The 20,868-nt window shown below is 51.5% G+C and overlaps 1 protein-coding gene across 11 annotated transcripts in view; it reads left to right on the plus strand.

Annotated features, from left to right (window-relative positions):
* Positions 1–20,868, plus strand: part of LOC144763708 (uncharacterized) — a 2,434,724-nt gene that overhangs the window by 2,022,469 nt on the left and 391,387 nt on the right. For 8 of the 11 annotated variants that reach the window (XM_078649561.1, XM_078649570.1, XM_078649566.1 and 5 more), the window contains one exon: positions 18,074–18,136. The exons of 2 other annotated variants lie outside the window; for them this stretch is intronic. In XM_078649561.1, the coding sequence (XP_078505687.1) occupies positions 18,074–18,136 (63 nt within the window). The remainder of the gene's footprint in view (positions 1–18,073; positions 18,137–20,868) is intronic. One more of the 11 variants, XM_078649562.1, reaches the window with a different exon arrangement.

Consider the following 20,868-nt stretch of genomic DNA (forward strand, 5'->3'; position numbering starts at 1 on the left):
TCGTCAGCGTACAGCGAGACCGCATGTGTGCCGTCTGCTAGCGGTATACCCCAGTTCGCCCCACTTCCGCGCAGTATCTCAGCGAGAGGTTCGATTGCCAGCGCGAAAAGTAGCGGGGACAGCGGGCATCCCTGTCTGGTTCCCCGTCTGACTCTTATAGTGTCCGAAAGCAGCTTGCCCGTGCGGACGCGTACTTCCGGACTCCTATATAGCAGGCCGACCATTTCGATGTAGTTATCGCCCAGGTCAAATTTGCTCAGCACCTCCCGTAGATACGGCCATTCGACCGAGTCGAATGCCTTTTCGAGATCGAGAATTAGGCACCCCGATCTCGGCCAGTCCCGTACCGCATATTCCTGCACCCGGAACAGCCTCCTGATGTTGTGGGATGTGCACCTAGTGGGTACAAAGCCGTTTTGGTCGCTGTGCACCAGGGATGGCACCAGTGGCGCCAGTCGCCTTGCTAGGGAAGACGCTAAGATCTTATAATCCGTATTTAGGAGTGCTAGAGGCCTGTACGAGCCGAGGAGCGTGGCATCCCGGCCGGGTTTGAGCAGTGACACCAGTGTCGCCTCGTTCATGGATGTGGGCAGGGCAGAGTCATCCAACGCCGCCGAGTACACTCTCATGAGCTCCGGGATCAAGATGTCGGAGCAAGCCTTGTAGTATTCAGCTGGGAGGCCGTCTGGTCCGGGTGCTTTACCGTTCGAGAGGGCAGAGATGGCGTCGCGCAGCTCATCCGCCTCCAATGGCGACCCAAGGTCGTCTTGCTGGTCTGCCGTAAGGGCGGGAAGCCTGAGCCCCTCGAGGTAATCGGCAATGTTTGGGTGCGGGGTCGAGAGACGTGACTCATATAGCGCTCGGTAGTGTACTATAAAGGCGTCATGGATCTTCGCCTGGGTGTATACCGCGGTGCCAGCGGGCGGGTGTATCGCAGTGATGGGGGACGTTCGTTCCTCTCGTTGAATTAGCCAAGCTAGCAGTTTGCCAGGTTTATCCCCAGTGTGATGTGTGTGGGCCGAGTGTGCTGCGTAGTTAACATGTTTCAGGCTGTCTATGAGTTTGTCATGCTCCGCGCGTGCTGCCAATAGTTTGGCATCATCACCGTCAGCCGCTTCTCGCTCAGCCTGCAACAGGTCTGTTTCCAGGCGTTTAAGGTCAGTTTCTATGCGGCGGCGTGAGAGGGCTTGTGTGCCCAGACAGTGCCCCCTGAGGACCACTTTAAATGCGTCCCACTCTATCTGCGGGGACGACGCCGTGCCGGTGTTGTCCTCAAAATACTGCGCTGTCTGTGCGCTAATGGAGCTTCGGAAATGGCCATCTAGGAGTAGGTCAGGCTGGAGCCGCCAAGTGGGCGCCGGGGGTCGGGGGCAGTCCCATGCTATGCTCAGGGTATGGGGATTGTGGTCGGAATGTGTGCGGCCCATGTAGCAGGTGTCTACGATGTGCGGCAAAATGTCTTCAGTGACCATGTATCTGTCTAACCTCACATGAAGAGCGTGTGCCCCAGAGTAGTACGAATAGGCCCTGGTGTGGGGGTTATGGCTACGCCAAGCGTCTCGCAAGTCCCATTGCGTGGACCATGCCTGGAGGGTGTCTGCAGTGGTCTGTGCATGTGAGTTGGGCGGTGGGGGATGCGAACGGTCAAGGGTCACGTCCAGCGTGCTGTTATAATCCCCACCCAACACCCACGGGACACCATGCCAGGGAGTTAAAGTGGTGGACAATTGTGCCAGGAAAGCCGCCAAGCCCGTGTTGGGTGCATATACCGAGGCCAGCACCAGTGGGTTCCCGTCCAGCCTGCCATGGACCACCACAAACCGTCCTCCGGGATCTATGTGCGTGTCTGACATCGCCCAAGGTGTGCCCGGTCTGACCCACACTAGTGATCCCTTGGCATATGACGAGTGGCGCGTGGCGTATAGTTGCCCCCGCCATCGGCGGCGCAGTGTGTTGACTTCCGAGTCACTGAGGTGCGTCTCCTGTAGGAGAGCTATCTGTATGTGATGGCGCTTGAGGTAGGAGTATATTTGGTAGCGCCGGGATGGTGTGTGCATGCCCCTGACATTCCACGTACATATCTTAATGGCAGACATTACAGCAATCCAGTATCAGTCCTCGTCCCGCCTCCCCGTCGCCGCCCCTCGTACCCCACATCATCGTCAAACAACTCACCCCAGCGCCACACCACATCGGCCTCCCCGCGGCCACAATTCCCAGCAATGGAAGGGGGGGGGGGGATAAGGGTACATAAAAATGGGGGAACAGTGAATTCTCGAACTTGGTGAACATGTAGAATACCAAAAGGTCGGGTGCGGAACGTGCTCCCGTCCATACTCTCAAGGAGAGTAACCATATCTAAGACTGAAGGGGGTAGGTGTGCAGATCGCACCCTAATCGTGGTAGCAAACCAACAATGTCTGTCCATGGAGACCCTCCACCCACCCGGCGAATGTCCGGCAGCACAATAAAAAGGGAAAGAAAAAACATCTATGCAAATGCAAATGCAGGCCCCCATGCACACATGCACCAATTCACTATACGTTACGTGTCCCAGGGTGGCAGTATTCTGGAGCAGCTTCTCCGGGTGTGTGTGTCAGCCGGGAATGGGCGCCAGCGACACGCCCGGGGGTCAGTATCGCCACAGGGGTCTCCGGGTACGTATTCACTCCTCAAGCAGAATGCAAGGCCAACACTCTCACCCGGCATGGGGTGAGTGCATGTCAATCCATCCCTCCACTGCCGTGGAGGCGTCGTCCGAGTCGTGTCTCTCATCCCTGTGGCGCACTCAGCTGATATAGTCCGCCGTCTGGGGCGTGACGTCCGGTCTTTCCTCCGAGCCTTGTGAATTCGGTATGCCATAGATGGCTTCGTCATCACTGGGAGGGTCTTGCTGGCTGCCTCCCGCTGTCGCACTCTGCATTGGGGAAGAGCTCACTTCCATGACCAGGCGAAGGGCGTCTTGCTTCTCCTGCTGCCGAGCGTCCTCCGGGGGGGCCGTCCTCGCCGTTCCTCGCGTAGTGGATCGTGATCTCCGGCGCGGTCTGCGTCTCCTCCGGGCGTTTCCGTTCTGCCTCCTGGGCGCAGGACCAGCCATGGTCTCGGGGTCTGTGCCCACGCCTCCGTCCAGCCACGCCTCCACCTCTGTCGGGTCAGTGAAGAAATGTGTGCGTTCTCCAGCCACCACCCTCAGTTTCGCAGGAAACAACAGAGAGTATTGCAGGCCCTGCTGCCTCAGGCGTTTTTTCACCTCCAGGAAGTCGTGTCGCCGCCTCTGTACTTGAATAGTGTAGTCCGGGAAGAACATCACTGACGCGTTCTCAATTCTGACCTCTTGGAGCTTGCGCGTTTCTCTCAGGATGGAGTCTCTGTCCCTGTAATTCAAGATGCGTAGTAGCATGGGCCTCGGATTAGAGCCTGTCGCTAGTGGCTTGGTGGGGACGCGGTGTGCACGTTCGATCACAAAGTGAGGGGACAGCGAGCCCTCTGGTAGTAGGCCTCGCAGCCATTGCTCCATGTGTTCCTCTGGGTGCCTTCCTTCCCATTTTTCCGGTACTCCTACAAGGCGCACATTGTTCCTTCGCGCCCTGCCTTCCGCGTCCTCCGCTCTATCCTCCAAGAAATCCACCCTGTTCAGTAGGTCTTGGATGTGTTTAGTCGATTGGCTGACCTGGGGTCGGAGTTCCTGCACATCATTTTCCAGGGATACAGTGCGGTCCGCCAGCTTCTTATGATCTGCCTTCAGGTGCGTCAGATCAATGACCACTCCATCTATCTTTGAGGCTAATGAGGTGCGCGTCAGCTGGATGGATTCCTCCAGACGTTCCATCGCCGCCAACATGGTGTCCAGCTTAGCCGTCGTTTGATCCGGGTCAGAACCCTTCCCGGATTTGTCCATCTTGCCTTTGGGGATGGTACCGCTGTTCCCAGTGCGGTTCCTGGTCCCAGTAGACATCTGTGTTAGGGCGCGAGTATTACCTCAGCAGTGAGGGCTGTGCCAGTGGGGCGCGATGGTGTTCAGGTCCGTGGACGCACTGGCAGGTCACGCTGCGGTGGCGGTCTCCCGACTTCAGGCCTCAGCTCGCGGGCAGCACAGGGTCCCGCCTCAGGTGGGCCGTTGCTGCTACTTGGAAGTGGAGCGTAGGTGCGTCGCCGCTACAGGCGGCCTCTCGGGACCCGGTACACCTCGTGTGCAGCCGTCGGCTAAGGGGGTGTCATGGGCGTCTTGCTCGCTCGCTCATCACGGTGGGGCTATTCCCGGTCCCTGGTGGTCGGGCCCTCCCTTCGTGGCCCGTCGGAAGGTTTACGAAGTTTCACCGAGGGCAGCTGCCAACGTTCCCGACCTCAGCCACCTCAAGCGTCCGTGCCCCCCACGCCCCCCTCCAGCCACTCAATCCGTCTGCTCTGTCCACGGGTCAGGGGACGCTCTGGGGCAGCGCGTTTGCCAGTCGTTCAGTGCCGATCTCGGTGGGGGACCGTCCTCTCGTTCCTCGGGCCTCAGCTCCTCCACCAGTGTCACATGGCGCCGGGGCCAGCAGTGGGCAAGGGTCCAGTGTCCACAGCAGTCGGCGAGGGGTTATATGGGGCGAGGTCGATGTGCGTGGCCAGTGCCGCAATCCTGTCGCTGAGGCCTCTCCCTCAGGCCTACCAGTGCGCACGGAGTCTCAGGGTAGTCAGAGCACTGTTCGGGCACTAAGGCAGTATGTGCGGCCCTCCGGCAGCTGGTCCGGAGCGCCGGTCACGGTCAGGCGCGGTGGGGCACCCCAGACGCCGCCCGGCCCCGTCAGGCGTCACTCTGTGTCGGGTGGTCGGGCCTCTCCGCCGCAGCAGGCGCCCCCGGCTCCCGTCTTCACTCCCGCACAGGCCCCCGGCGCCCCCCCCCGCTGGCCGTCCGCACAGCGGCCACTCCGCCGAGGAGGCTGATTCCGCCGACCCCAAGCCCCGGCTTCCTTACCGGTCCCTCACGGTGACTCAGCGCCGGTCAGCTCCGATCCGTGCAGGTCCGGCGGCCGCAGTAGTGGGGGGGGGTGCAATGCGCAATGTCCAGTGCTTCCGGCGCCTCGTGTGTTGGTTCACCGCGGTCAGCGCCGCTTGAGTGCTCCGTTCCGGCCCTCCGGGCCTAGCTGTAGTCCTGGAGCCCCAGGCTGTCCTGGGCGCACGCCGGGCGGGGAGGCGGCCTGCGCGGCTGCTTTTCAGCGCTGTCCCCGGTGCAGGTCAGGTGCACCGATCGCCCCCAAAATTGGCAGGGGGACGGATGACCACACTCCACGTCGGCGCCGGCAGTTTCCGCCGGTCGTGGTCCGTGCTGGGCAGGATAAATGCGCCGGGTGGGGAAGCTCAGTGCGGAGCTCTACCCGGAGGCGTCCATGTCGTTTGCGTGCTTAGCCACGCCCCCCCTGTGGCACATTGTCTGATGGTATTAGTTCATACTGTTGTCATTTTTTCAACATGTTAACACTGGGCAGAGGTTTGACCACATTAGTTCCAGATTACACATAAATAGAGCAATAATCAGCTGAAGGGTGACCAGTCAACCTTTGTGTGAATGGCTTTCAAGTGTGACGAGCTGTTTCGCTACGTTTTTAGTAGTGTGGAAGCGTTCCAAGTATATACTTTCGTGCACTAAATAATAACGAATAATAATATTTTGATATTACTATAGATTCTGAGTTTTGCTTTGCATTACCTCGACATGTTGATTTACTAGTGAGTTTTGTTGTACAGTACTTACTATGATTGTGAATCTTATAAAAACATAATGGAGCCTGAAACAGTACATCCTGATACTGTGACGAGCTTCTCTGTGGTGGTGTGATGTGTCTTATGATGTTACAAGTTGCCTTGAGCTCTGATGTTGTGATTGGTTGCAGTGAGCAATGATGCGATGCAGTAGTGTGCCTTGAATTGTGATATTGTATTGAGCTGTGATGTGTTCATATGCTTTGTTAAGTGCTATGTTCGTTCTTGTTGTGCTACATGGTGTCTAGTGATTTTTTGTATAGATTTGAGAATTGCCAAACATTTCTTCTTGCAACCTCGAAATTTCTAGCAGAAAAATATAACTAGTGTGAAGCTTAAGAAGCTGTAAATCTGAGCTTTCGCATGTAAATCAGGACTTTGTGACTATGTTGTGTATAAGTGTATGTCTGATATGTAAACTCACTGATCACAGATGTCACTGCCTTATTGATGGCCCTGCATTTGCCACCAGCCAGACACAGGATCCAGTTTAAGACCTGCTGTTTTCGCACTAAGGTCTTGAATGGCATGGCTACTTGCTTTGTGGATAGGAAAGTCAAGAAATACATCCCTAATCAGATTGGTAAAGAAAAGTAAAGGAGGCTGTAACTTCTCGGTACAAGTTTCTGTCCTATGGAACTCTCTCCCAGATCACTTATACAACATAGGTAATTGTATTCGGTTTAGGAAACCCTTAAAAACAATGCTCTTCAAACAAATATTTCACTGTTTACCATATTCTTTAGCTCCAAAATGCTATACTTGGATCCCCCTTTTTTCAACAATTTGCAGTAAATATGTGGTGTAAAATCCACCATTTTAATCCATTTTTTTCAAAATTTTCTTGCGGGGGGAGAACCCCCCCGCACCCTCCTTTTGGGGTTCGGGCTCGCTCCCTTCGCTCGCTCGCCTCTTACATTAGTGTACAGCATTTATAGCCCCCCCCACTTTCAAAATCCACCAGCCGCCACTGGTGGGGTTACACATCTATGTAAGGAGCCGGGAAAGGGACTGACACAGAAGTCAAGTACTGAATAATAAACACATCTTAGGCATCATACAAAGAAGCATACGAGAGCAATAGGGTCTCAAAAGACTGCAGCAATAAAATCAGGGTAGGTGGTGATTGACTGGACGATGTAGAGCAACTTGCCATATGTTATTCCAGGAAACCGCCCCCTCTGGAAATGCTAGTTCGTTACAAGAGGGATGAAATGAAAATTGAACAGAGAAAGCAAGAAGCACAATGAGGGAAAGACATTTGTTAGAGGGAGCATAGATAGATAACAGATAGATAGATAGATGATAGATAACAGATCGACAAACAGATTAATAGATAAACAGATAGATAACATTGATAGATGACCAGATAATTAACAGACAAATAGATCTTAGACAGATAACAGATGAAAGATAGATAGATAACAGAGATAACAGATCGATAGATAGATAACCAAGTAAACAGATAGATGATAGAGTTTGTATTTTGTGCACCTAATATGATACAATACAGTATCCTGTCGCAGTGCCGTACTATGCTGTCTGTGATGTAGTATATTATAGCGGATGGTACTCCGCCAAACAGGCGGAGGTGAAGTATGGGGTGAATTTTGTATTTATGAATATAAAATCCACAAGGAATAGTAACAATACTTGTGGTGATCACAGAATAACATTGCATGTACCATCTTTTTTCAGCTTAAGGGTTTATCTTGTCGAAGTTGTTGAGCCTGGTTTTCTAACAAAAACAAGCATTGGCATAGCCAATAGGTCTCGCCTTTGGGACCTTATACGTGTCATCAAGTGTTGCATTGCTAAACACTTGTAAGGTCCCAAAAGTGAGACATATTGGCTTTGCCAATGCTTGTTTTTAATGCAAGCATAATCCTCTATTAGTGGATATCTTTTATTCTAGTTTTTTCCAATGATGATGCTTTTCACAGAATGTTCTTTAATGGGACCGCCTGAGCAGAAAATGTCGTGTGCTGCACGAGCAGGGTTTGCAGCAAGACTGTGGAAAGCCTATGAGCAATACACTGAGATGGTACATCCAATGTCACCTTCGGGATTGTGGGGGCCCCCCCAGCAAGAATAATGTTGAGGCACCCATAGAGAACAACTACGTTTTATTACCCAAAACCTTAGGATACCAAACAATATTTACTTATTCAACACGGTTGAGATATAGAAAAATAATAGAAGAGAGAGATGGAGACACATTTCTATTTTACAGGGCCCCCTTCGGAAGGTGAGGGCCCTCGGCAATCGCCCTCATTGGACACGTCTCTGGGTATCTTGCCTACAATTTGCACACTAGGCCATATCTCCGGTACAATTGACAGGAGAACGGCACTGCACAAGTAATAGCAGTATACCGTGAACCTTACAAGAGTTTCTCACATACTAAAAGCAGAAGTATTTAATTTTACAGCCAGGATCAGTGAAAACATGGTACTATTTGACTGAAAAGCGGACGTCTTGATTCAGGGCCTACAGCTCGTACTGTGAAATTGTTACGTTACAAAGCAAAAGGGATTTTGGCACACTAAAGAAAATAATTATGACTTGGAAATAGATTAATGCAATGTGCCACTAGATTCTGTAGCCAGGTACAAGGATACCGACCTGGCAAGTCACTCACTTTTACTTATTGCAGCATTTTATGCTTAAGTGAGAAATGAGAATTCAAAATACAATATCTGAAAAGGATTGCTTACATCAACGACACAAAAAGAAACAAGTTCCCGCTTCCCGCCGGGCCGCCGCGCTGCCTGCGACGACCCGGAAGCGGTTGGGCAGCCGGCCAATCGCAGCGCGGCCCCAACCGGAAGTCCCGCCCCCATCGCGGCGCGAGAGAGAAGCCACTGCCCGAGGAGCCCCGAGGGCTCCTGATCGAGTCCCGGTCCCGAGATGGGGGACCGGGTGAAGAGCGGCCGGGCGCATGAAGAAGGCGGGGCTCTCATGTGGTGAGAGAGCCCCGCAAAGCGCAACCGCCGCCCGAGAGGCACGCCGAGCACCGCCAGAACAGGTGAGTGTGTTGCGGAGGAGGAGGGGTGAGTGGGGGTGGGGTGTGCGCGTGTGTCTGTTGTAGTGTGTCTGTGCGTGCGTGTGTCTGTCTGCGCGTGTGTCTGTTAAAGGGGGGGTGCGTGTGTGTGTATGCAGTGTGTGTATGTGCGCATGCGTGCGGGAGCCTTTCTGTGCATGGGAATAGCAGGGACGGCGACACGACGTGCGCGCTCACGACATACAATCGCCAGGAGGACAAGCTCGTCACAGTCTGCTGTCTACATTCCCCGGAATCCCTGGAAAGTGGCGACATAAGTTGTCTCCCTAGACAGCAAAAGCTTCGCTTTTGCTTTCGTCTAGGCGAGACCTAAAAAACATGGCCTTCATATGTAGAGAATTTGCACCTTTGAGAGTCCCTTGCTCTTCATCCAGTCAGTAGGGGAACTTTAAATGTCAGACCGGAAGTTTTAAAGAGGTTAGAAATAAACAAAAATAAACAGAAAGTTCAAGTCATCTCCTTAGCCGATGGCCTTCTGGAGTATGTTGTAAAGCGCTTCTATTTTTCACATGATTCTAAAACAAGAAATAGAAAAGCAGTGTAGAACGTGACACTAACCATAGTGGAATGGTGCTTGAAAGTAGAACAGGACAAGGCATAGAGGTGCAAACTTGAGACAGGTATGGTTGGGCCTGGTTTGCTTGGAAACCGTGGGCAGAAACCAATTGACATTTAAAATACATATTAATAATCCGACCAGTGGATTTTTTGCAATTTTAAAGTTGGAGAAGTCCTTAGAAAAACCACACAAGGGCGCTCAAGACCAGTTGATGAAAGGCACTAATATTGAACCAGCTGGTACAGATGTGTTGCAGTCAATCAGTAGTTTTTTAACAAATGCGAGTTGCGAGCCGGAAGATTTTTTTTCTGTGTTTGGATTAAATTTGTCATTTGCTGTCGGGTCGCAGCGAGCGCCTCGAAGGCTGTGCTTCATCAGGTATGTTTGTTTCAGTGTGAAGCCGGGGCCACTGAAGCACGAGCTGCAATCCGGGGGCAGTGCAATACAAAGTAGACTTTCTCTTTTGAATTGTATTAACAATGAATAAAAAGTTGACAGAGTTTTTTTTTTTTGAAAAATATTTTTATTGCGAAAACATAGAAGGCACAGGTCCTCATAGCCACTCCGATCGACTGAGGGCAAAGATCATTTACATGCAAGGTTCAGGACAGAACACAGCCATATGGGCCCACATCCCGGAGGTTGGGCGGCGTAGGTTCAGAGCATGTCTCAAGTAATCACAGCCATACATGAATAATATGTATACATCATTGTATCCGCTGGTTTTGATATATATACACTCTCTCCCATGTCCTTCATGCAATCCCACTCCTATCCCTCTGGATAGCTACACTTTTCAATAAAACACAATTTCAACATAGATCAAAAAACAAACCCCCCGTGCATGGTATCAGTGATAAAGTGCGTGAATAAGTCAGGCTATCCATGTGAGGCCCGAAAAGGCGCAGACATCACATCTAGAAGTAGACCTTCGGGAATCAAAACAAATCACAGCTATATACAACAGGGAACATTGGCGTGCGTCCAGCAGGGCACTACCCCGGACCAGGGCCCTCCAACCCGTCTCCCTCCCCGTCACTCTCAGAACCAGACCCCCAGGGGTGAACAACTCGGCACTGGTGGCATCTGAGTCATCATCTGTCAACCCCTCTAGACACATCAACCTCCAGGCGAGCAGGTCATCCTGAAGTTTCCCATCACGGCGAGTGCGCTGCATATGCGTCTCCTCAGCCAGGGACCACTCTCTAGCATCCCTCAGCCAGAGGGATATCTCGGGAGCCCTCTGCCCCATCCAAGTTATAGCCACACGCCGCCTTGCCAGCACCAACAATAATTGTAAAAACTTGTAGGACAAGTTCCTCTTCTTGGGCTTCGGTACCAGGGCCAAGAGACAATGGAGCGGATCCAAAGTGATCCTGAGTTTTGTAGCACGACCAATATGGTCCACCACCTCCCTCCAAAAGGTACTGACCTGCGGGCACTCCCAGGCCAGATGGAAGAATCCCACCCTCTCCGCCCCACACCTAGGGCAGTTGTGTCACCTATCCGCAGAAATGCGATTCAGAGAGACCGGGGTCATATAGGTGCGGTGGACAAAGTTAAAATGTATCAGCTGGAACCGTGCATTACACAAGACTTTCCGGGTCAGGAGCCCAATCCGCTTGCGTTGTCCCGGCTCCAAAGCCATCCCCAAGTCTGCCTCCCAGGCCGCCCAGGACGGCGCGGTCGGCGGGGTCAAATCCCGTCGCATGGCAGAGTACAACAGAGAGACCAGCCTCCTTCCCCTACCACACGATAAGAGGATGTCGAGGGTGTGAGTCAGCGGAGGAGCCTCCGGGAACTGAGGCCACGTCGTTCTAGCTACTTCCTGGAGCCCTCTGTAGTGCAGGTACTGCCCCCTGCTCAATCCGAAGGACTCCGTGGCGCGGTCTAAAGGACACAAAGGAGTCATCTGGGTAGAGGTCCGCCAAGGTCTCACATCCGCCGTCCCGCCAGTCCCGGTAGGACACACTTTCCTCCATCCGGAACACGGGGGCTAAAATCCACACCGGCAGCTCTCTATGGAAGGGGGCCCGTCTCAATACCTTCTCAACAAACCGCTGCCAAATTTCCGCTGTGTGTCATACCACATAGGACAAGGCCTCATCCGCTCCCCCTCCCTGCATCAAAGCCTCTCTCAGAGTTCTCTCGTTAGCTCTGCCCATCAGTAGCTGCAGCTCCCAGTTATCCTCATCAGCGAACCACCGTGCAGCCGGGAGGAGCTGTGCCGCGTAATAATAGAGGTCAAACCTCGGGGCCTCCAGGCCTCCCTCCTCCCAACTCTGGACCACAGTGCGCAGAGCAACTCTGCTACGCCCGCCTGCCCAGAGTAGTGATGTGAGGAGCGAATCGAGCGTGCAAAATATTCGAGAAGGAAGCGGGCACAGGGTATTTTGCAAAATATACAACATCCTAGGGAGCATCACCATCTTGGCGACCAATCGTCCCATGAGGGAGAGAGGAAGCGTGTTCCAGAAGGACACAGACTGGTGAAGAGTCCGGAGCGTGCGGTCGGCGTTGTGAGCCAGTAGGTGCTCGTCGGTCGAGGCCACCTGAATGCCGAGATAGCGGAACGCCTCGCGCTCCCATCTCAGCCCCAGATATGGGAGATCTACGCCCGGGTCGGCAGCACAGTCCGCCAGCGGGAAAATCAAAGATTTACCAGGGTTGACGCACAATCCAGAGGCTGCGCCAAAGCGGTCTAAAATCTGCATCAATGCGGGAAGCGAGTCGCTGGGGGACGTCAAATAGAATAAAGCATTGTCGGCATAGAGGGAGACCACATTTACGGTATCGCCCACCCTGATGCCCCACCGTGCCAACTCGGCGCGAACGGAGACCGCCAAGGGTTCTATTGCCAAGGCAAACAGGAGCGGGGAGAGGGGGCACCCCTGACGAGTGCCCCTCCCCAGGGACCATTCTTCCGAGCGGGCCAACCCAAGCCGAACTCTCGCTCGGGGTGCCCCATAGAGCACTCGGATCCAATTACAGAACACCGGCCCGAACCCCGTCCTCCGGAGCATCTCCAGTAGATACCCCCAGTTAAGCGTGTCAAAAGCCTTAGCCAGGTCAATTGACACCAGTACATGAGAACCCTTTCTCCCACGCACCTCGTGGAGGACATAATTTAGGCGCCGCAAGTTCATCGCCGTATTACGGCCGGGGATAAACCCACATTGGTTCGGGTGGATCAAATGGCCCATATGCGGGGCCAGGCGGATGGCCAATAGTTTAGTGAGGATCTTTGCGTCCGTATTGATCTGGGTGATAGGCCGGAACGCTGCGGGGTCACAACTGTCCCCGCCCCGTTTCAAGATCATGCAGACCTCTCCCTGGTTCATAGTAGGCGGAAGAACGCCAGACTCCAGGGCTTCATTGTAGACCTGCAACAAGAGGGGGGCCAGGACATCCCCGAAAGAGTGGTAAAATTCGGGCGGGAAACCGTCCCCGCCTGGGGTCTTAGCACGTGGCAGGGCAGCTAACGCAACGCTGATGTCCCGGAGCGTCAACCCCGCATCTAGTTCCTCCGCCGCTTCCCTCGAGAGGGTCTGGAGACCCAAGTCCTGAAGATAGGGCTGATAGGAAGCCTCCGTGATCGAGGGGTCAGCTGCATATACAGTCTGCAAGTGAGATCGGAGAACCTCAAGAATAGCAGACTTCGAGTGCACCACAGTACCATTCGGGGCACATAGGGCAGCTATCCGCTCAGGTGCGAACTCCCGTCGAAGGATCCAGGCCAGTAGTCGGCCAGATTTGTCACCCTCGCGGTGAAGACGCTGTCTGTACTGGCCCAAAGTGTATTTATCGAGGCGGGTGAGAATGTCATGCACAGACATCTGGGCCGCCTTCTCCGCCTCCTGATCCGAAATGTCAGGATCCGGTCGCGTCTGGTAGTGCCGGAGCACGTCCTCTGCATCCTGTAAGTCAGATAATAGCTGTTTCCGGACCCCATATGTGAGGCCCATACAGGCTCCGCGTACCACCACCTTCAGGGCCTCCCATCTGGTGGAGTAGAGTAAATCACCACTCCCCCAGTTCCAATCTATGTAATCCGATAGGGCAGTCGCCACATGGTCTCTTCCCACCTGGTCCTGTAGGATGTCCATCGGCATCCGCTAGGTACGGGGACGGGTAGCCCGATCAGCCCACTGTGCCGTGCATGACACCGGGGCGTGATCCGACAGGTACCGGGCCTGGTGTGTAACCGTCAAAGTAAGAGACGGAGCGAGATTGGCCGCAAGGACGCGGTCCAATCTACTATGAGTTCCGTGCGTCGGGGTATAACAAGTATATAGCCTCAGAGTGGGGTGGCAGGTTCGCCACACAGCCACATCCATAGCCCCTAAGTTATGCATGACTTCCTGAAGGCGCGCCGTCATACGCGGCTTCGTGCCAGAGCGAGGGGAATGTCGGTCCATATCAGGGTCCAATAGGCAATTGAAATCCCCAAACCAGAGGAAAGGAGCATCTAGGTCCGAAACAACGAGATCCTGAAGGCGGGAGAAAAAGTTCGGGTCATCGATATTCGATGCATAGGAGTTCAAGAGTAAGAATTCCCTGTCATCTAGCCTGATCCGCAACAGCAGGTACCTGCCGTCAATGTCTGCTTCAACATATTGAACAGCACAGGGAATCCCAGGTGCCACCCAGATAAGGACCCTCCTGGCATACGTGGAGAAGGAGGAGTGGAACATCTGGCCCCTCCATTTCTTGGACATCCGCCGTGCTCCCTCGTCATCTAAATGGGTCTCCTGAAGGCACGCGACAGAGACCCCATGTCGCTTAAGGAAGGAAAGAACCCTGTGTCTCTTGGTGCAAGTACCCAAACCGCGCACGTTCCAAGTTAAGAATTTAAAACCCATGGTCGATGATTGCGCCCAACCGGGCCATAGTAGGTATACATTGCGACCTGCCACCTCCGGGCCCAAACACCAGCTAGACCGGAAGGACCAGCCCACCCAGCCAGCCACATAGAAACCTGAATCACAATAGATTGAATGCCAATAACATTTTCCGCACTTATCCCACCCCACCCTCCAAAAACCCTCAAACTCAGAACCCCTTCAGAAACACTCCCCCCACCCCCACCCACGAGCAAGAGGACAGCAACAACCAAAAACGCCACCCCGCCCTTCCCCTGCCAGTGCTAGGACGTACACAGCCACCCCATTCAACCCACTCAACACACACACACACACACACACACACAACCAAACCAGTTCCACCCACCCTCCCCTCCCAGCTCCCCAAGGGACCCAGCTTTCCAGGACAGTCACTAGGCATGTCTGCCGGTATCAGTCTCAGGTCTGGCCGGTCAGCCGTCCAGGAAATGTGGACCCCACTCTTCATACCTCTGTCCAAAGGGATGCAAGTCTTCCGCTCCACCCAGCCATCCAAGGACTCCAAGCACAAGTTAGGAATATCAGTGGGCCAGCAATAACCTAACAGAGGGCCCCCGAAAGCGGAGGACATCAAACCATTAACAAGACAGTACCTCAAGGTGGAGCCTACTCCAGCCGTGGCTCAGAGAGGCCAGTTTCCGGGATCACCGGAGCCGTAGAGTCTGTATCCGGCAGAGCGTCTTGCAGGGTATCCGGGACCAAAACCTCTCCAGGGGCGGATGCCCCGGGGGACTCCGGGGCGGCCCCCGTCGGCGAGGATCTCATGCGGAGGGTACCATCCGCTCCTACTGTAACTCGAGGCTCCACATAACCCCGGGATCCAGATCGGCGCCTCCCTCTACCCCGACGTCGTCGCTGGGTACGGGTCCCCCACGTCTCACGAGGACCGCCGCACTCACCGGGGGGCAGATCGTTCCCCCTTATCTCCAGCCACTCCCACACCTCCGCCGGAGATTCAAAGAAGTGCGCACGGCCTTCTGAGAGCACCTTGAGCTTGGCCGGGTATAGGAGCATGTATTGGATCTTCATTTCCCGGAGTTTTTGCTTGACTCCCAGGTAGGTTTTCCGCTGCTCCTGGACTTGTTGGGTATAATCAGGATAGATGGACACTCGGCTATTCTCAATTGTGAGAGAATCCGCTTCCCTTGCAGCCTTCAAGATACAATTGCGATCTTTATAGTTCAGGATCTTCGCGATTAGAGCTCTAGGGGGTTCACCTGGGCGCGGAGGGGGGACCAGGGCCCTATGCGCCCGCTCGATGACAAAAACACTGGACAGGCCATTCGGGCACAGCTGGGTGCGGATCCAGGTCTCTAGGAAGCGCTCAGCATTTCCCGCCTCCAGCCGTTCCGGTACTCCCAGGACCCTGATGTTGCTGCGACGGGCCCTACCTTCCGCGTCCTCAGCCCGTCTCTCCAGCGCTCGCGTAGTGGCCGTAAGGTGTGCGACCGACTTCTGCAAGGAGGCCACCTCCCCCTGCAATTGAGTGATATTACCCTCAGCGTCCGAGACTTTGTCCGCCACCTTTCGGAGATCCGTTCGTAGCAGATTGACATCTATTGATACAGTCTCTATCTGCCTCTCCAGGGCGGAATGGGATCCTTGTATAGCCTTCAGGATCTCTGCTCGGGACGGCTCCGCTGGACCATCTCCACCGTGTTCCGGATCCGTCTGCCGCGTAATCCTCTGTGAGGGCAGGCGTGGAGTAGTATATTGCACAATGGTGTTAGGCTGGGAAGACTTCGAGGTCCTATCCTTGCGGGTCGCCATCAGGAAGAGTAAGTCACGTAGCTGCTCAATACGTCGCAGAGGGCTCTCCCCAGTCACCACTGGTCCGGCAATCAGTGTAAGGACGCCCCGAAGATGGGAATGGCAGGTGATATGGCTTTGCCCCAGGTAGCTTCAGGTAAGTGCAACCTGGGAGGCGTCTAGACTATTCAGAGGGTCAGTAGGGTCAATCGAGGGCGGAGGGGCAGTCCACTCCCTTAGTATAGCTGTGACTGCGACGGGAGCTTGGTATGCAGATCCTGCTTAATGTTAAGTATTGTTAAACCAGAAATAAAAACCTTGCTCGGGCAGTCTTGTAGCAATAAAAATCGTTCTGCAACAAAAGGAACTAAACACACCAATCATTTTCACTAAACACGCATGCATGTTGAAGCAATCTGGGTTTGTCGATGTGAAGGCAAAAGGAAAAGAAATGCATGGGAACCTGGATGACCAGCAGAACCCTCTGAAGACAATGCCCAAACAGAAGGATGGTTCATCACACGCTGTACAGTGTGATTGCCAACCAAAGTGTTCTCCGAGTGAAATCACCGGAAAGAGAGCTAAGCACACAAAGGAGGGTCATTTACAGAAATGCACCAATAACAAGCTAGAATTTCTGAATGCCATATGAAACAAGAAGAAGATACAACAGGTCGATCAACGGTCGACCTAAAAGGGTGTGAGTAAAACTATCTCCAGGTGGGCTGAATATCAGTTTAATTCTGGTGCCCTCAGTGAACAGGGTTAAAAAAGTGAGACGTGACAGGGAGTTTGGAAAAAATACTCCCTATGCGATGGCGAAATGTTTCTGCCCAGGGATGACCCTACATGGGGTTCAGGGGCATTTGTCAGGACCACAGTGATACAGTCACTCGGAAATAACAATTCTAAAACCTGATGCCTGCCACACGAATGTGAGGCAGGTCATACAGAAGATGGCCCATAATGTCTTAGTCATGGGGTCTACCTTTGTACCATACCGTAAGGGTTCTGCTGACTCTCAAGCCACCAGAGGCTGCCTAGACCGCAGAGCTGAATGTCGTGTCTTTGGGTCCCTGAATAGCGTGTCCGGCGAGAGCATGGTAGCATTTGCCGTGAACTGGCAAAGTCCCCAATTTCACATTCTCACATAATTAGGTACACATCTGTTTGTTCTTGAGAGTTGTATCTTCCAGTACATTAGGTACAGGAGGCTCCTTTCACCGTCATCTTTTCACATCTGCTGCCAGCTTTCTCCTGCCAAACCTCACTATCAGTCTAATACATATCAATAAACCCTTCCCTAGCTAACAAGGAACCAGATAACACACATGCAGCGGAAAGTAAAAGAACATACTGGCAACTTTTAAAGTGTGAAATGCTGAGCTAAGGGCTAATGTAAGGCTAAGTTAACTCGAAAATCAAAATGGAAGCCCATTACTGTATTATTTTAGCCTTACAGCCCACTGTAGAGACCTATACCAGTTGTTAAAGACCCTGAACCCGATTCATAGACATGAGCCACAGGTGTGGGCCTTTAACAATGGTATAACCTGAGGCAGAAGAGCGATAAGGCTATTAGAACATTCCACCCACTAAGGGTAGAAGTTTCTAAATTGAAAAGGGAGAAACTTAAAGACCTTCGTTGGAATGGTGGAGTTCTGGGTTTATTTCAGCCATTATAAGGCCGGAGCTACTCAATTGTCCTCAGTGGAGCTCTCAACATTCCAATGCTCTAATAATCTTTAGCAATCAAACAATAATTTTTAACATGTGAGTACATTCAGTAAATACGGTCACATTCATTATAATTCTACTTAGTACAGTTACGTATGATTTCTCAACAGACTAAAGTGACGATTTACTACAATTCTTATTAAAATAAGACAAGCAGTTTAATAAAGTTAAACAAGCCTTGAATATATGGATTACACGTAAATGCATATAACTGATATATAGAAGGTGGAGCCTAAAATTATGATGCTCCACCTTCTACAAAATGTTTATTAAAAAAATACGTTTTAATATTTTTTTCTGTTTCATTTCATATTTGATCTTTAGCAGTAGCATCTACAAAATCAGGTCTCCAGGCTAGTTCCTCAGTTCCAGTGACTGAAAAGCCAAGTAAGCAAAAAGAAAATAAATCATGTTTGATAATGTTTGTTTAGAGCAATAGTAACTGTCTTAGCTAAATAATTTCAGTGTATTTGTCATTTCAAATACATTATCTGTTTGTGTTTTAATCTATACCATCTTGTTTTTTTGTTTACCAGATATGTGACAATTGCATGTAACAAATCAGTACTCATCTTTAAAAAATTTCGACACTGCATGTGTCTTATTATAGTATAATGTACCAAGGCTGATACTCATTGAACATGCTCTGCTTGGGATCGCCTGGGAGAGGGTTTTCAAAGACCGATGCAGGCCTTTAAAAACCATTATATCCTGCTACGGTGGGCTCTAAGTCATTTAGATAATGGTCAAATGATCAAAATCAAGAACACCCTTTTTCCCATCTGTTGACATAACTTTCCGCTTCCTACATACTTGGCCTCAATCTCTTTAATCTGTACCTTTGGTCCTTACTCCTTAGTTGATTTTGTTAACTCACTTGGTATCACCTACCATCAATAAGTGGGCGATCTTGTTGAAACTCAGGTATAACTGCAGGCATATTCCTTCGGCTCAACCAACCTTTCTAATTATGTCTCAAGCAAATACACACCTGGATCTCTAATGCAAAACGACCACTTAGCCCCAAGAATTTTTTTTCTTATTAACAGCTTTAACTCTACAATAACGGAACTCTCAAATGACAAAAAATAGGCAAAGATTAGGCATCATGTTAGAAATCAATACTACTGCAAAATGACCAGGGATCACTCTTAATGACATCCTTAAAATGGACAGTCCTATCAAAACCACTTCTGACGGCTAGCTTCAGCACAGTGGTGAGAGAGGTCTCTGACACCCAAAAATACAAGCATATTACTCCAGGGGTAAAGTCAAGCAGAAACAGTGCCATGTAGCAGCGGGAGCAAGACCAGACAATGGATTACATCAATGGTACTACTTTAATTAAGAAATTCCATCACCCAATCGTGTATAGGGATAAAGCACGATCATCTAATCAGACCCTCCAGGATATCGCGATTTGCAAAATAATGATGAAATCAGCATTTTTACAAAAGTTTGGACCCTGCTGCTCCGGCCCATCTCTGCAAAAAGATCTAGCATTCAGCCAGCAATATTAAGCATGCTGGGGCTTGTAGTTTTGTGTTTCTCTTGGATTTACAAGGCCTAGCAAGTACTTGTCAAGGCACTCTACGAAAAATAAGAGACTGTGGTATTTTGGAGGCAGGAACCATCGTTTATTTTAATTTTTTTTATTCTAAGCAAAGTGAGGTTCAAACATTTTCACACACACATATGTGCCTAGTGGTTGTTTAACTTGCATTTACATAGCAACAAAAGCTTTATGGGCCAACTAAGCAGTTAGTGAATAGGACCGTTCGGAGAGAGGCGAGGAGTTGCTGGAGAATCTGGAGTTGTTTTCTGATGGAAGGTAGGCTGCCTTGACTCTTTGGCTCTGCAGAGTCTGATCCAGATGGCACAACTGTGCCGAGCATCTTTGCTGCAGAGGTGCAACAACTCCAACCCCCTCATTTTTGGGTCTCGCCTAGGCGGCGCATGCGCTGTCTTGTTGTGACATGCAGTATATGCTTTAGTGAGACTGGGCCCGATTCACAGAACTTACTTAAGACAAAATCCTAAACAAACTACCATTTTCGTATTCACAGAAGGCACTTACTTATTTTGGTATTCACAGAATGCACTTACTCATTTCAGTATTCACAGAAATTAGGAGTCCTAACTTTAGGACTCCTAAATGCCTTCTGTGAATACCGAAAGTCTTAAAGTTAGGATTTTTCTCAGTTTAGGAGTCCTAAAGTTAGGAATCCTAATTTTACTACTCCTAAACTGACAAAAATCCTAACTTTAAGACTTTTGGTATTCATAGAAGGCATTTAGGAGTCCTAAAGTTAGGAGTCCTAACTGTAGTACTCCTAAACTGAGAAAAATCCTAAATTTAATACTTTCGGTATTCACGGAAGGCATTTAGGAGTCCTAAAGTTAGGACTCCTAACTTCTGTGAATACTGAAATGAGTAAGTGCCTTCTGTGAACACCAAGCGAGGGGCTGATGTGGGAGCTGGGACTCCCGGTGCTCGATCCAAGCTGGGGATTAGTAGTCAGGGAAGCGCAGCTCCCCACAAGAAGCTGGGGGTCGGAGACGCTGTGGCGCCTGCACTGCCCCACCAGGAACAGTCTAGACCATGCTGCCTCCTGCCCCGCGGGGTGCTGCTCTGGACTGGGGCGGGGACATTTCACTGTATCCCCCTCTGGCGGTGCAACCGTCACGTCGAGATAATCAACAAGCAGCACTGCTTGCTTTTGGCCATGCCCCGTCGTTAGCACACTGCATCAGGACACCGTGGGGGGAGGGGGGAGGGGAGGGGGAAATCACTGGCAGCACCCTGGAACTCAATGCTGGCATTAGAATGACTGCATACTACAGCGTGTTCCCACTTTCCTCCTGCACTGTGGCACAAATGCAGCCTTTTGTGGACAGCTGTGCCCTGTTAAGCCTGCTCCAAGCAGGCTTTTATTCTTCCAGAGGGACAGAAACTGTTCTAGAGCTCTTCATGAGTAAATTATGAAGAGCAGCACACTCTGGTCGCGGCTGTGCTCAGCAGTGCAACAGTTGACCGCTGGCGGGGAGTGCTGCAGAGTAAATATTTTGACTTGTTCGATTACGTGGGAAAAGAGCCAAAAGGGATTAGCTTGCAGCTT

Source organism: Lissotriton helveticus, chromosome 6 (assembly GCF_964261635.1).
Source record: "Lissotriton helveticus chromosome 6, aLisHel1.1, whole genome shotgun sequence".
In the NCBI taxonomy this organism is placed as follows: Eukaryota; Metazoa; Chordata; class Amphibia; order Caudata; family Salamandridae; genus Lissotriton; species Lissotriton helveticus.